We start from the raw sequence: 17012 nt of genomic DNA, 5'->3' as shown, positions 1-17012 counted from the left end.
GCGAACTTCCATTAAAAATAGATACAGTATTTATAGATGTCTTAGTTACATGCATGGTAGTATCGTTGAATAAAGTGAATAGTTGTCTTCCTACCGCCAAGAGAACTGACCCTGCTGGTAACTGGAAGATGGGAAACTGAGTCCATGTCCAACATTTAAGACTTAGTCAGCTAGTATGAGAACTCCATGCTATGCAAGGATAACCAGAAAGAGTTTGCTTCCTGGACAACTTTTTAAAACATTACTTGTTTGTTACTGAAAAATCTTAAGCAAAGAACTAAAACTGAATTTTATAAAGTCAGGGCTTCTATAGCAGCACTCTCATGCACGCAGTATTGTTCTACACTAAAAAATGAAGCTTCTCCTCATGCAACTTCTTTTTTTAATAAAGTTGGAAGTGATGGTGTTGTGATACTTTTCCCATTTGCATGATTCGTGGAAGGATTGCTCTAAGCCTTATTACCCGAGTAGCCTGTTGAAGAGGAAGCTATCCTTCTTCCAGACTTAAATGAACTAACATAATAGAGGAGTCTCTGTTCTGAAGTCATTCTAAAGCTTAAAAAAACCAAAACCACCACCAACCAAAACACCACCACATGCAAACTCTTCCCCCCACTTTGCTATAATATCACAGAGAAACTGTTCTGAGATGTAGTCTATATTTGAATTGGTGTAGCTAAAGGCCTTATCTTTTTGCTGAATTCTTAAAGCAGCTCAATATGAGGAAGCTGTGTGAAAACTGCTTTTCTTTTTCATGACTTCAAAACAATTTTCATTTCCTCCATGAGTAGTTTCTCAGCTGAGACAAAAATGGAGAAGCAAGTATCTTAAGCAGTGGTAGGTCTGAACACTGACGTAAACCAGGTATGTTTGACACAAAAGAGGCACAGCTTGCTCTGACAGTACATTACAAAAATAGAGTGTTCACACCCTCACCAGTGCTTACAGTTAAGATACTGGATACTCTGGAAGAAGGTTAAAATCCAGTACTTTTGCCATGCAGACTTGTTCCTAGCAAACAAGACTCCCCGAGTTACTTACTGAGTTCTTTTCAAGCAAGAAGTGTGAGCTATATGAATTACATAGGTTATGGATTGTTTGGTGTTATAATTTATTTGTATACAGTCATCATGTACTCTGCCTCTGAGTACAGTATGTTGAGTGCTGCATGTTCTGTCCAACACAACAACAGTCCTATAATATTATGGGACTATTTCAACTGATGAAAATGTGAATGAAACAACATAAAATGACCAAGCAGATGGATTTTTGAAAAATAAAATTATCAGTCACAGCAGTTAACTGCAACAAATACTTGGATGGAGGTGGTAGCAGTCTGATCAGTCTCTAGCAGCTGGCTGGCTCTTCTACTGCATGAGCACCTTCAACAACGGCTTTCACACACTTGGCCATTGTCTGGGATGCTCTGCTGATTGAATCTGAAAAAAAGAAATCCAGATACACGTCAGTGTGTTATAACTGTTTGTTTTCAAAATGACAATATAAAAGAGATTTAGAAGACCGCATACAAAGAGGATAAAGGAAAAGCACTTAGTTGAAAATACAGTCCGACAGCCTGTACTTTACGGCCATTCCAGATGATTTTACTAGAAAAATTCTGTTTCTTCAGAAGACTCAAATCCTCCATAGCTTAGAGGAAAGCTTTAAATGCCTCCTAAGAACCTTACTATAAAGCTAAGTAAAATGTATTGATTTCAGAATGGAAAGGCCACACTATACATACCTGTCATATAAAAGTCTTTTATTGTGAGCTGAGGTGGAACAAGGGGATCAGCAAGAAGCTGTTGCTTCACTAACTGTGGCAGGAAAGGAAAAAAAAAGTCAGCTTTATGATAGGAATTCACATTTGCTTAGCGAATTCAGCACAGGTCAAAGAATGTGTGTGGTACTTATTACATATGAAGAAGGCCCATTTCTTCAAAAAGCACCAAGCTGTGTAACAGCACTAAATCACACCCAGACGCTTCAGTTTCAATTACCTTTGACAGTTCATTTGCCTGGTTGAAGTAGTTAGCCTCTTCCACATCATCGTATCGAACCAGATTAGGAGATACTTCTTCTAAACGTTTCCGTATTTGATCAAGGTTCTCATAAGGCAAGGTCAAACCAGCCAACTAAGAGCATCACAGAAAGAAATGCCATCAAGTCTAGGGATTTAATTCACAGTGGTTTAGATTACCAAGCCATTAACTTACCTAAAGTAAAATGAGGAAAAATCTGAACTCTTAAACACAGGCAATTATATTTACAAACTGAAGCAAAGTCACAGTATTTTGTTAGACTTATGATGCCTACAGTTAAAATCTGCAGACAAAACTTCACCCATTATGCACTCAAATAGCACACAGCAGCTACAGTATTAGTGCTCTCCTCAAAAGGGAAACGGTATCATTTAACTCACAGAATTAACAAAGGACTCAATACAGAACATTACTTCATAAGACTACAGTCATGTATTGCCCTGAGAATGTACCTCTTTTTTGGAAACACTACATAAAAGCAACTTAACCTCTCAGTATACTTTTATTAGAAGCAATTTATAACAGGAACAGTACCTCAGAGACAGCTCTAATAATTTTCCAGTCTTCCCTTGCCATCCCGGGAGGCGTAACTGCAACTCTTGTCTGCTGGGCCCTACCCTCAGTATTCACATATGTGGCTGCCTTCTCTGTATATGCTGCTCCTGGGAGAATAACATCAGCCATGGGAGCTCCCACATCCCCGTGATGTCCTAAATACATGGAAAGTGGAAACAGTACACAGCCATGGAAGATGTAAGTAAGTCACAATAAAAAGAAATTCTTTAGTTACACAATACAGAATTTCTGTGTTTTTGGTAAAAATGAGGTTTCTGAGGCTTGCTTAACTAGTAATATAAAGGCTATTAGGCTGACTGCTCCGAGATCTTACTTGCCTAGTGCTCTGGAGAGAACAAATGGACTACAAGCAGTAGTAAGTGCTAGTTCAGTCTCTACAGTCACTCAAGCTTTGGGGGTTCCTGGAACACAGATACTTAGTGAACTAAGAAAAGACCATGTTTTGGATGATAGGACAGCTGGGAACCAGTGCTGTTTTGATGCTAGATTTGAAGCCATGCTCCCACAGACATGATATTCCCTTACTACTCATCAACAGTTTCTCATTTTTACTCAAGAAATAAGTAATCAGTATCTCAAGTTATGTGTTGCAAGTTCCACTTCTTGGCATAAAATAAAGGCTAAAATTTATCAAAGAGTCAGATGTGTAAGAACATGCCACTGTTTCAGCTTTCTCTCCAACTATTAGATAGCAACATTTCTTAATTTACATCTACTAATTACCTTGATAGATGATAAAACAATCCTTTGGCAAATCCTGACGTGTTATACAACCTGAATCTGCTCCCAGGAGATACAATACTTTGGGAGGATTTTTCCTAATTGCCTCCACTCCTGGTTTGAAACCCAGATCCAGAGCAGCTACCTGGCTTGCAACCCTGTAGGAACAAACACATTATGACTTTAAGTTACTCCGTAATTCTTCCTCTACCATCAGAACAAAACTAACATCTTTTTTTTTAACTAAATATTTGAAAGGGATGTAAGAGATCTCTTAACATTAACAGGACAAAAAAGAAGCATAAAGGCAGCTGACAATTCCTGGCAGAGTATTTAACAGAATACCAGGTTGGTTTTGCATTTTGACAAAGTAATGCTATTTGAAGTTTTCACAGTGAATCTCACTTATTTAAGATACGGTAGCAAAAATAAAGGCAGACATTCCAGGTCAGGGCCTAGTGGCAGGCAGCTCACTTGTCATCTGGAACATCAAGGTTCACCTTTCAATTATGTATTGAACTCAATGGCCTTTAATTTAGGGCACTCACATGGAAGAGAAAAGACCAGCTACCAGACCATCATCTACTCTGAAGCACTTAAGACCACTATTTTATCACTATTAATTTATTCACACATAAAAATACTTTTAAAAGAATGAAATAATAATTCTTATTTTTTCTGGCAATCTCTTTCTTTTCCAAAGAAAGAATTTTGCATAATCCTACATAATCAGGTGCCAGACTTCCAATTGTATTTAAAAGAAAAGAGATTCTCTCTGTAGAGTACGTACCTTTCAATGCTGCTCATGTTTGTCTGACCAGTCAGACATATAGGTTCCAGTAAGTTAAGTTGCTTTTTACATTTAAGGTAGAGAGGATGGTACATCAAACATTGAAGTCGGTAACATGAAAGACTGACAAAAACCCCATGTAAAAAAGGTATCGTGAGGCTTTAACTCATGAGTATTTTGGTATTAAATGTTTCAGTTTCAGCAGCAGGATTCAAGTTTCAAGCAGGACCAAGCACTGCTCTTGCTATACTAGTTTCACATCAATGAAGCTGATTTTGGCAGAAGGCCTTGGCTGAGTCTCTGAATCTGAGCACCACTACAACTGCTGAAATAACTTTTCCTTTACAGATTGCCAATTTGACAGAGTTTTAGAAAGAGTGGGGAAAGACTGTCCCAAGAGGAGCTTGCCTATTAAAAGGAACAATATCCCAATAAACTGAATAACTAAGATCACAAGCCCTAAAATTAAAAGCTTTGAAGCTTTTCTAGTAACTATTCAGTTAAGAAATTGCATAGTAAAAGGAATATTGTGAGAAACCATATTATTTAAATACTCTTGCCATTTTGTTTTTCTTCCCCGAGATAAAAAGCAATCGTTTAGCAAATAACCCTGGTCTGCTGTGCATTCTGCTGAGCACTGTGCTATGTTATTAAGCTCTCTTGCATTCTATACCTTGGAATTTAAGCTTTAAATTGTACATTTAAATATAACAGATTAATAAAATTTCATTGAGAGCCTGAAAATCTTGACAGGCCAAGGAACACATTTTTATTATGGAGTTTCTGCAAGTTTGTACTTCTGGGTTTTATATTCCCTACAGGTTCTAACCTGATAAGCTGCTTGTGTGTAAGACAAGAAATGCGCACTGCATAGATTGTGGTAGCTTGTTAAGGCCCAGTGTGAACGAAAGTTGCTCCCCAAAAAGCTCTGAAGCAAACCTGTGGAGGATGTTCATGACTTTCCAATCAGGATCAACACCACTCTTAGTCCTGGCATTCTGTGCAATGGTGGAAACTGCAGCATGGATAGCTGCTCCGTCACTGCGCTGCAGTGCTGCACTGCCTACCACCACCACTGGCTTTTTGGCCTCATTAAGGACCTGTGCGAGTAAAGAATCAAGAAATTAATTCCGTGGCTCTGAAGACAATTCTCTGTGCAGATAAAGTCATAAATCCCATCATTTCTACATAAGTCTTCCATGCAAAACTATGGTTCCGAAATGGTCATTATTTCATTTAGAGATAAAGCGAAGAGCAAGTGCTATAAGCAGGATGCTACCATGTCAATACAGAACTATACTCTTGATAACCAGACATTTAAGTAGAAACAGCAGCAGCTGAAACAGCCTGGTTTGTATCAAGAAGTATTCCAGAAGTTTCCTGCACTGCAAAGTTTTACACACCTGATTATATTAAATAGTTCACACATACTTGGTGCACACTAATCATTACCTCATCTCTGCATGTGATTAAAAGCAAATAGCCCCATATACAACATGGTACTTCTCTTCAAATTTATCTCTGGGGAATCCAAATGACTATCCAATAAATCTGAAATTTATCAGTCACACCCCTAAGTTGTGTGTACCTTGCAGAATGCATGTTTTCCAGAAGCAATCTCCTGGAGTATCTGTGGGGACTCTCCTAGATGATGGTATGTGTAGGTCAGATTCACAGGAGAGCCAACAAGGGCCACTTGCAAGTCATTGTGAAGCCAGCTGAAAACACAGCATTTTATGAACGTTTTATAAGAATCAAAGAAACACAGAGTTTTACTCAACCAAACCCACTGATTATGATTTTAATAATAACTTGAAATAGGACACCACTTCTTCCAAAGGAATGTACATGGCATTCACTGGTTTGGTAACATGCAGTTTAGCATTATTCTGATGTTTAAGAAAACTTAAAGTTTTTTTAGAAGGCCTATTTCTTTACGTACATTCTGAAGCCATTGCAGCAATACAATTTATATGGTAAGTTCATAACTCAATTGCCTCCTATCCTCAAACTTTTGCCAATTCAGTGGAAGAAAAAGTGGCACAAAATGAGGTGCTACAACTTTAAATGATCTTGTCCGGTGTTAGGCAAAATCCAACTAAACCCCACACCTATAGCTACTATTAAGTGTATTTAGCTCGACTTAACTGTTAGCTAATTCAGAATTGAGGTTAAAGCCATTTGTTTTAGGAATCCACTTATTTCTTAGGTAAACAGATTGATTCAGCCAGTAAGAAATATCTCCTTTTTTGCAGCTTCTCACAGCACAGACTTATAAAAAAAACCCAAAAAATACAAATTGTTCATAAATTTAATTGCATTTTTTTCCCTCTCAAACTTTTAAGGCCACTATTGTTTAAAATTACAAATTTTGGAAGATCCCATCATTAAGGACAGGACTTTTATAAACCTCATTGTCTCCTGCTGACATATCTTGTTAAAGTTGAATAAGCTATGTTCAGAAGTCTGGGAAAGCCACATTATTTGTCAAAGAAAACATTAAATTTGAATAATTGCTTCTAAAATCAGCAAGTCTGATTTGTTACAACAACAATACAAAAAGCAGCAAACTGATGCTGAAAAATTATTCTTTAAGGAATATGCTTTAACAAACTTCTCTAAGAAAATCTGAAGTGTCTGTGTAATGTAACAAAGGAATAAATGTCTGAGTATATGAACTTACATAAATGTCAAAGTAAGAGCTTACAAAACATAGCTATAAACTACAGGGAGAAGAGACCCCCTTTTTCTACACATATATCACCATTCCATTTACTAAAAGGTGAACTAAATCCAGTGAGTCCATCTGGATGAATGCTCTCAATTTACTGCCTGCAGCTCCACCTGAGCAGTGCATCAAACCCAGATGGATTTGCATGCTTACTCACCGCCAAGGAATACAAACCTCTTTCGAATTCTAGCATTAAAAAGTGGCGCCTCAAAGCGTGGATTGGTGCCAACCAGAAGGAGGATATCTGCCTCCTCCACTCCAGCAATCTTGGTATTAAGCAGGTAGTTGGAGCGTAAATCTGTGCTATAACAAGAAGATGTAAGAAAGAAAAAGGGTAAGAATTCAGGAAAGTGAAGGAATGAATATGCAATAAAAATTCTAGATGCACAAAATAATTCTTTATTTTGGAAGAGAAAGGGAAAGAAGAGATTTCTCAATCCAAATTACTAACCCAAATAAAAAGAGCAAACCTCTCTCATGAGTATCAAGACAGCAAAACATAAAAGGAATTACAAACTGTGTATTCCCTACATTTACAGGCACTGACAGCCTTCACAAACTTCATCTGCTATTACACAGTTTTCAAGATCCTAACTGTAGTAGATTTTTCACAACACAAATAGAAATAAATTATCCAACTTGCAAAAGAGTGTAACTGGCTTTCAGTAGCCTACTGTTAAAACTGCAGCAATCTCAACACATGGTAGTGTGCAACCCTTGCTGTAATAGAGACTGTGTATCAACTAACAATCCATAAATACTCTCTATAAATGAATACTGTAAATTTAAACAAACCCGGCTAATACATCAGCAATTACTTAGTCATTTCAGAATCTTTCTTACCATGAGATCATTTGCAGACTGGAAAGTTTATTAATGTACTAATTACAACCAAACTTTGCCTGGACTCTTACCCAGCTCCAGCAGTAGGGAAGACCTCTTCAGTGCAGAGTGTATCACAATTTACTCTATTGAGTAAGTCTTTCAGAGCTATTAGTGCTTCAGCATCCACGAGTCCTCCTACAATTGCTGCTACTTCATTACCTTTTACAGCCTGAAGCTGGAGAGGGAGAAAATTTAAACATAAGAAAGAGAAACTATTCAAATAAATTCCCATTTTGCCCAGTGTTTGTCACATCAGGATGTGTGAAAGCCAGCAGCGCAGCCACTGGCCTGGAGCAGCACAAACTGATCAGCAGTGTCTGACTTCTCCAGGACAGCAACTCTACTTCCTTCAGAGCTCACAATAAGTACAGAAGAGCTCTCTGTATTCTATGCAGGTCTCTCCGACTTGAGTTATTACTCAGATGTGGCCAATTCTCATTTGGTGTGGTGAGGTAAGGAAGATCTTTGAGTGCTTTTATTTTAATGACTATAAACTGCAGACAGAATACAAACTTCCATAACACAAGCTCAGTAAACTCAAAGGTATTATCTGAGAAGCAATAGCTTTTGCAACAAACCCTGCTACTGTACCATGGGCAAAAACATCCTTGAGGAAAGTTCAATTAGTTATTCAATTCTACTTTGTCCCATATAAAATTTTTAATCAAAACCCAGAGCAGTCATGCAGCACTTCATTTGAACAGCAGTATCAATCACCACACAGAGAAAGCACTGAGGCAAGCACAATTCAGATGTAAGTAATATAGAATTAATGGCTTTGATAGAAAAAGTGGTGATAGCACGGTTTAAATAAATTTAAAGAAGTCCTCAGATAGATCAGAGAAATTCAGGACTAAGTTGCTTCCTCCTAACATTCAGAGGGAACAGTTTAGTTTCCTGTTTAAATAAAAGTATTTTCTCTCCCAGTGCCCCAAATAAAATCATGATAAGACAGAGTTTTTCAGATGGTCCAATCCATGAAACAGGAAATAATATTCAAAAGAAAAAATGTAAGTGGAAATAAAATGGATTAAAAGTCAAATGCTCTCCTCTAGCTTTAAAGAATAAAGCCCTTTTCTGTATAAATTTTCATGTTAATCACTGTTACATGCTCAGCTTTAGATATTAATTTTACACTACATATATTGAAAATTGTTCTTACCACACCAGCAACACGAGTTAATACATCCTCCCATGAGGCATAAACAAAGAGTCCTTTCTCATTTTTGATCATTGGCTGGGTAAGTCTCTGACGCTTCAGACCATCATAAGCAAACCTAAGTGAACACCACTATTATAAAAGAGCAAAGACAACTGTGCATACTAAGTATTTAATATGACTGAGTTTTTTAACAGCTTGCAATGATGAGGAAAGAGAAACACAAGAAATATTTCCCCTGAAAGTTTAACTTTTCCTTCTCAAAACCAAGTAAAAAAAAATCTGTGATACAAATTAAAAAGTTACTGTAAAAAAAACCAAAATGGTGCAAAAACATTAGAAGATTTGGTAAATTCAATTATAGCATTAAAAGCACACTTTACCCATTAATCTTCACTAGAACTTTACAATATTAACAGTGAAATCCAAAAGTCAGCACTATTGTCCATATTTCTAGCTGTGCAATGTGTGCCTTTAATGTGTGTAAAAATGTGCACGTGCATGCAGACACCTCCCACACACCTTGTTTTGTCAGATATCCATTCCTCATTGATATCTTCATGCAGCCTTGGCAAAATCCTCATCACTTCTCCAGTTCTCGTGCTCACGATGATGTTGCTTCCAAGTGCATCGAGAACATCAATTGACTCTACCTTCCTGTTCAGAAGAACAAATAAAACCATTGCAGTTTTCTACATATAAGCAGCAACAGCATCCTGGTTTTGGCTGCGATAGAATTAGTTTTCTACCTAGCAGCTGGTATAGCACTATGTTAATTCAGGATGAGAATAATGTTGATAACACACTGGCATTTCAGTTGTTGCTAAATAGTGTTTACATTAAGTCGAAGAATTTCCAGCTTCTCACACCACCCCACCAGTAAGTAGGTTGGGGGCACAAGAGGTGGGACGAAACACAGGCAGGACAGCTGATCCCAATTGGCCAAAGGGATATTCTGTAAGATATGACACCATGCAGAATATATAAACTGAGGGGGAAGCTGGCCATGGGCCACTGCTCAGGAACTTGCTGGGCATCAGTCAGTGGGTGGGGAGCAACTGCACTGTGCTTCACTTGGTTTGTATATTCTAATTCTTTTATCATTATTATTTTCCCCTCCTTTTCTGTCCTATTCTGTCTCTTTATCTCAACCCACAAATTTTACTTTTTTCCCCCCAATTCTCTCCCCAGTCCCACTAGGGAGGCAGCGGTAGTGAGCAAGCAGCTGTGTGCTCTTTAGCTGCCTACTGGCTTAAACTACCACACTCTTTTTTGATACCCATCATGGAGCACAAAGAGTTAACGCATATGACCAGACCATGTTAAACCAAATTTGTTAACAGCATTCATTATATTTGTTTAATTGTCACTAGTCACAATGTTGGTTTATTTGCTCTGAGTTGCTGTGAGTATTCTCAGACTTGTATTACGTCACAACTTACTTGCTATGTTATGTGTCTTCCCTGGCTTATGATACGATAAAATTGCTGGTTCTGAGACTAATCTGGTATTTGTATGCAGCACTGTCATCACCTCCATACTTTGGGAGCCATCTATTGGAAACTATTAATAACTACAACTTTTACTTTTTCTCCTCGGAGAGCCCGTGTATGGGGGAGATACCTTCTTCCACTTTTCCTCCAGGCTAATTACAATAGGTCTCAAGAATTTTCACTATTCTTAGGGTGTTCAAACTAGCATGGCCCTACTGCTGTCTCCTGAATGTTTCAGGTCTTGGTTATATTTAAGAATACCACCCTGAGATCTGCCCCGAGGCTGGACAGTTATGAGTGGCAAGGTATGTGGGACAGCATGAGCAAGTGCCTATGACAGCAGTGAATTATTTGTAAGGGTGAATTATTTGTAGCCCAATGGGCCCAAGACACTTATGGCCATCAAGGAAGAGATTCAGCATATAGATGGACTCATGATCAAGGGGTGCACTTAACCACAGACACAATTGCCCAGGTTATCCATGAATGTGAAACATATACTGCAATCAAGTGTCTAAGGCCTCTCTGGTATGAAGGACGATGGCTGCAATATAAATATGGGGGTCCTGGCAGACCAATTGTATCACACTCCACAAACCCACCAAGATAACCACCATATTTGTACAATGGTGGAAACAAAAGTGCTGTAGTTTTAGTTTTAAATATACATATAGGAGCTTAGTTTCCCATATTATTTTAAATAATATCCTCAACAATTACTGAGTTAATGAGTTTGATTTTTCCTTTATACGCTTTTTACTGAGCAATCACTACAACCTACAAGGCCAAAACATTTTAGGGTAAAAAATAAAGGAATAATAGTGTACAAACTATAACTTTGTTTTCTTGAATAAGACGTGAGTAAATAACAGACTGCGTTAGATTCAGTCTATGGAGAAGTCTACAACAAAAATCAGAGATAACTCTTGGTATCACGGACGGATGTATTCTAAGTATACAACAGAAACAGAGAACACTGCATCTTCAGTATGATTTAAGATACATACCTTGTCTCCCATGGGCGTGCGGTAAAGGCATATGGCTTGGAAGTAAGAGCACCAACTGGGCAGATGTCAATAATATTCCCTGATAACTCGGACATGAACATTTTTTCAACGTAAGTACCAACTTGCATATCGTTCCCTCTCCCAGTTGTTCCCAAGTCATCTACCCCTGCAACCTCACTAGCAAACCTGGTAGGTGCAAAAAGAATGAAAAAAATAGAATATACAAACAGCAACACAGCACATTTTTCAACCCTTACCTAATTTTCTTAAGATAAAAACATTAGCCTTAGTTCATATAGCTGAAAGAAGAAAACAATTGTTTAGATGCATCAGTTAGGGCCATCACATGCAGGACTACACATCTGAAGAATTTCATTTGGTGGAGCTACACAAACTTGGTGGGGTTAAATAAAAAGCCAGATCATTTCAGTGCTCATTGCATTTCACAGTCCAAGTCCAAGATTAGTCCTAACTAACAAGGTCTTTCTAGAGCTAAGAGGGTACATTGTATTCTTTTCCCTCTGGTCAAGTTAGCCAGTACTGAACCTCAGGACAACGGAACAGCATAAACACAGCTACCAGAGGCTGCCAAGAAAAACTAAATCTTGCAGCTGTGGCTGAAGAAGTCGCCGACCATTTTAAAATCCATTCTGGCATTAACACCATGAAAACAGTTCTGCCCTGTAGTAGTCTGATTTCACTTTCCTGTTTTGGCCATCTCTCTCTATTTCCTGTATGCAGCTGTCTGGTGGCTCTAAGACATCAGGTATCAGACCCTACCAGAAGTACAGTGAGAAAACTACTTACGTACAGTGAGAAAAATAGTTTTTAATAAACTGACTGTCCCTCATGGTGTTTCTTTCACAAGTAATACAAATCAGCCTGCTCAGTACTGTCTCCACTGAAAAATGAAGAACATTACCTGATACATCGAGTGCACTGTATACACCGAGTCATGATTGTTTTGACTAATGGGCCGATGTTCTTGTCCTCCACAGCACGTTTTCCCTCTCTAAATCTACTCCTGTCACTGCCAAACATCATTGATTGATCCTAGAACAGACAACAGAGAACAGACATATCCAGGCTGCTGGACAGCGCAATTGCACCTAAGACAAGAGTATTAATACGTAAGTCTACAAAATTTAATTGTATGTTGTACCTGTAGATCACATTCTCCACCCTGATCACAGATAGGACAGTCCAATGGGTGATTTGCCAGCAGGAACTCCATTACACCCTCTCTGTTGGGTGCAGGAACTGAAGTTAGTGTCAAGTGTACCTCTTTTAGCGGATAGTACACTTGCCAGCTATAGGAGGCTAAAAGAAAGGTACCTGGCTTTCCTTGACTTCTCGGAGTTTGTCAGTATGTTCCAGCCCTTCATAACTGGCATGGCACAAGCAGCAACTGGCTGCAATCAACACAAAAAACAGGCATGAACATAAAATATTTCTTCTCAACATGGGCACAAACCTCAACCTCTCCCTCCCCCAAAATTCTGACACAGGCATCTCTTATTAATTTAACATGTTACAGAAATAAAAATATATATGCAAAGAAAAAAAAGAAGAAAATCTAACCACTCAAGTCACTAGAACCCACATTTATTAGTAATCTGCTATATAAAAAGTTTAAATTAGTTATGACTTAAATATTTTTAAAGTTGAAAATTTTACACTTTTGGGTTCCATTCAAGTAGTTACAGAAAGAAGAAAGTCAGTTTTAACAGATATAAATCATATCAAAGTGATTCAGCAGAGATCTGGAAAATCTCTAGAACTGAAGTTCAGAGTACACATCATTTATGAGACATTTGGACGAAGCCTGTACAAAAAAGTCTTGGAATAAAATTCTTCACAAGATTACTGCAAATTTAACAAATCTGCTCAGAAAACAAATTCCTTCTACTTTTTGGTCACATCTTGACACAGATCATCCTGCCTTCCATCTGTAGTGATAACTCAACATTTCCAGAGACACACAAAGGTCAAACTACGGAATTCAAGTTAAGGTGAGCTAAAGAGTTTTACTTCTGAATATAGATGTGCAATCCAAGACTGAAATCCAAAAGAACCTCTCAACTATCCGCATAGATTTCTTAATACCGCTGAAGAAAGCGTTCAATTCAGAAGTCTATTATGTTACAACAGACATCAATGCATTAAAATATAAATTAATAAGTAACTGCAGTCTCTACTGGGCTAGAAAAAACCTGTGGACACTAATTCCACAGCTGAATTCATACAGTATCTGAAGTTTACTATTTGTGTAGTATCAGCTGAAAATGTGCAGTTGAAGCCTGACTTACAGAACATAAAAATACATCTGACTGAAAGCACACAGCCATGAAATGCTTATGTCCAGGAGCAAAATAATCTAGAATAATCCAAGAACTGACTCTGACCCATAGGCAATCACTGCAGTCCGATGGGGAGAAGGAAAAGAGCTGCTTCAAGCAGCTGAATGACAACAATTTGTGTGCTAATGAGAGTACAAACAATTATTTACAGGACTTAACTAGGCCCTAAGCACAGCAGAAAATTGCACTTTCAATGAAACACACACAATACCTTTGGAGCTTTCTCAATTTCCACAAGACACATTCTACAGTTCCCAGCAACAGAGAGACGATCATGGTAACAAAACCGGGGTATCTGAATTCCAGCCTTTTCACAGGCCTATAATGAATAAAAACCAAAGGAAAACTAAATTTCAGTTAGACCCTTCAGTTCCACCTCATAAAACATTATGCAGTTATTCACAGAATAACTGTGTTAGTGCTCAGGAATATAGTGCCTTTGCCCTTTCAATTTACTAAGTGACCATAAAACAAAGATTCTGACCAAGCAGAAACATGCCAGGTTATCAATTACAAATATATTTTTTCCAAAATGTGCAACTGATTGGAGAAATGAGAACTGACCCCTCTTGAGAGAATAGAGAGAATTCTCTCTAATAGGCAGCACACTAGCAATACAAGTAAGTTTTTAAAGAACACACAATTTAAAGAAAAGTGCATAAAATGAAAATCTGAAAAATACAAAGGAAACAAGAATGAGTTCTGATAATTCAGCAACATGGACACTCTCTATAGAGGTACTTGAGCACAGTCGCTCATCAACTTCAGTAGAATGCCAAACTCAAAGAAACATTCTTCCGTCACATGAGTGAAAAAGAGACAGGAGGACAGAGACAACAGACTTCCATAGAGGAGATAAATATGTCCTTTCCTGTGTAAAATCCCCACAGCTGGTGGGATCGATGCTATAGCACTAGCTACGCCTGCCAGAAGAAATCATACTGAATTCAATAAAAAAGAACTAACAAGATTTAATTTTTCTGATTATTTCTAAAAAAAACCACCAAAACAAGCCAACAACCAACCCCCTAACCTCCCCCCTCCCCCCCCAAAAAAAAACCCACAAACAAAACACATGTAAGCAAAACTTTAAAAAATATCATCATTTAAGAAAATTTCACACTAGACTCCTGCTGGGGGTATTCTAATGCCTTAACAAATCAGTAACTTGTACCCAAAACATGATTCATTTTGCCCATTGTGTACTTTAATATTCTAACTCAGTATACTATGGCCCCATTTAATGGGTTCTTAAAGAGAAGTTGGACTGGAAAGATATCGACTTGAAACTTTTGGCCTGAAAAGCAGCAACGCTGAGTATGGGCCGGGAGATTCAGGTTCCATTTCTTCCCACAACAAGAACAAAAGAAGCAAAGGATCAGTGTTCTGAATCGTAAAAACTAATAACCAAAACGAGACAAGCCTTCAGTTACCTGAGACACCAAGTTAACAAGCTACAAAATTAACAGGTTCTGAAAGACTATCAGGCCACACGTGGTTCAGAGCTAGAATTTCAACCAGGATTTATCAAAGTCTGTTACTGCATTGCATAGATTTTTGCAGTTGTAATTTGTGCTACATGCATCATCTTTCAGACAACCAGGGCTGAACTGTCCAAAGGATTTCTGCCACGTGAAATTACATCAGTCAGTGAAAACATTGCTGAACAACGCAAAGAACAATGTAAAGGGTTTTTAGTTTTAATCCTATATAGGATAAAACACACTGCCAAGAAGTGAGATGGGGAGTCCACTCCCCATACCTGAAGTACTGTGGTTCCGGGGTTCACCAACACAGGATGCCCATCCACAAACACCTCTATTTGGTTGCTGGCTGCTGTTGCAGTTGTACGCCCTGAGAGAAATAGAAAAAGAAAACAAAAACCTTCAGTTACTGCTAGATGCAAACCATCAGACCCCATGCTCCTTATCTTACACAGTACTGATAGAATTCCTGTTCCAGGAACAGCACAACACAGAACTCCACAGTTGCAAGTGAAGTACGTATATATGCCCTTCAGTACGTCAATTACACACGTTAATTTTATCACCATACACACACGCATAAACTAGAGGCACTTACCACATACTTTGGAGGACTGGGTGACCCCAGCTAAGGTCCTCTGGACAGCTAGCAATCGAAGCATGGCGCTTTGGTTAAGAGAGAAAACAGCATAAAGTTTTTATCAGTTTGGATGTTTGCTGACAGGCGGCAAACACGCAGAACAAAAACTTCCAGACCAGCTGTCAAAAAGCATGTATGTGCCTATGTAAGAGAACAAGAAGTTACTTTCATAAACTGCAGGACATGGTCCTCTTTTTATACTTCACACATACGCATGTCACCTCACGTTAACACCGGTGACTGTTGCCACGACAAACAGCCAGCAGCCCAGCTCAAGGCACTAACTCTGCAAGAGCCGCCACTGAGGACGGGTGACACCTCCACCGCAACCGGTTCGCGTTTACAAGCAAACGCAAAGGCTCCCGAGGGGCGGCTCCGCCAAGAGCCGGGCAGCCCCTCCGCCTGCAGCGGGCCAAGAGCAGGGCGCCGGCCCGCCCCGTCCCCCCAGGCCCCGCTCCCCAGGGTCCGAGCCAAGGCACCGCTCCCGGGGCCGAGGTCACGGCCAGCGGCAGCGCTGCCCGGCGCGGGGGTCACCTTGGAGGCGCCTCCGCCGCTGCCCTCCGGGCAGCCCCCGGCCCGCCGCCGGGCCCGTCAAGGGCACCGGGAGCGGCGACAGGAGGAAGGAGACAGGAGCAGGGCGCCCATGGCGGCGCCGCCGCGGCCCGCCAGTCCCGCGCTGTGGAGGCACCACAGCCGTCCCCGCCGCGGCGTCCGCCATTACCTGGCGCGGGACGGGCGGCGGAGGCGCCTCGGCCTTCCCCGCCGCTGAACAGGCTGCCCTTAGCCTCAGCCGCTATGGCGGGTGCCTCGGGTATTTCCGCCGCTTCTCGGCGTCTCCTTCGGCAATCTCCGGAGCGATCAGCCTCAGAGCCGTGTGCTGCGAACTGACGTATGCGGTCGGCAATCCTCGGAACGGACCACTTCGGGCATTTCCGCCAAATCGTTGGCAAACGATGGAGCTCGGCAATTTCCGCCTACCTCCCAGCGCCTTCTCGGCCACCGTCGAGCACACTGCACTCAGCAGTTTCTGTATCCTTCCGCTTTTTCGTCTCGCAACTGCGGCCACTTCCGCTGGTGCCTGCGGAGCGGGGTGGGGGGTAGGACAGGACGGTACAAAGAATGCCA

General features: G+C 39.9%; 1 protein-coding gene across 1 annotated transcript; it reads right to left on the bottom strand.

Moving 5' to 3' along the window:
* Window positions 1–1094: 1094 nt before the first annotated feature.
* Window positions 1095–16845, bottom strand: NDUFS1 (NADH:ubiquinone oxidoreductase core subunit S1). Its single transcript, XM_065670124.1, has 19 exons — window positions 16609–16845; window positions 15846–15913; window positions 15526–15617; window positions 13975–14082; window positions 12739–12815; window positions 12566–12647; window positions 12326–12456; window positions 11404–11589; window positions 9426–9560; window positions 8907–9021; window positions 7774–7919; window positions 7034–7162; window positions 5717–5846; window positions 5068–5228; window positions 3342–3496; window positions 2577–2752; window positions 2001–2135; window positions 1745–1817; window positions 1095–1439 (listed from the first exon to the last, which is right to left on the bottom strand). The coding sequence occupies exons 2-19, from the start codon at window positions 15907–15909 to the stop codon at window positions 1348–1350; spliced, it is 2187 nt and encodes a 728-aa protein (XP_065526196.1). The 5' UTR covers window positions 15910–15913; window positions 16609–16845; the 3' UTR covers window positions 1095–1347.
* Between the last annotated feature and the right edge of the window lie 167 nt (window positions 16846–17012).

The sequence above is a fragment of the Lathamus discolor genome, chromosome 3 (genome assembly GCF_037157495.1).
Source record: "Lathamus discolor isolate bLatDis1 chromosome 3, bLatDis1.hap1, whole genome shotgun sequence".
In the NCBI taxonomy this organism is placed as follows: Eukaryota; Metazoa; Chordata; class Aves; order Psittaciformes; family Psittacidae; genus Lathamus; species Lathamus discolor.
This window is presented reverse-complemented; position numbering and strand designations above follow the sequence as displayed.

Excerpts from the sequence above, each read along its gene's own strand:
- NDUFS1 (XM_065670124.1), bottom strand. The coding sequence starts at position 15,909 with ATGCTTCGATTGCTAGCTGTCCAGAGGACCTTAGCTGGGGTCACCCAG. Across the intron at positions 11,590-12,325 it reads CAGTGCACTCGATGTATCAG|GTTTGCTAGTGAGGTTGCAG; the intron begins GTAATGTTCTTC and ends TGCACCTACCAG. Across the intron at positions 7,920-8,906 it reads TAACTCGTGTTGCTGGTGTG|CTTCAGGCTGTAAAAGGTAA; the intron begins GTAAGAACAATT and ends CTCCCTCTCCAG.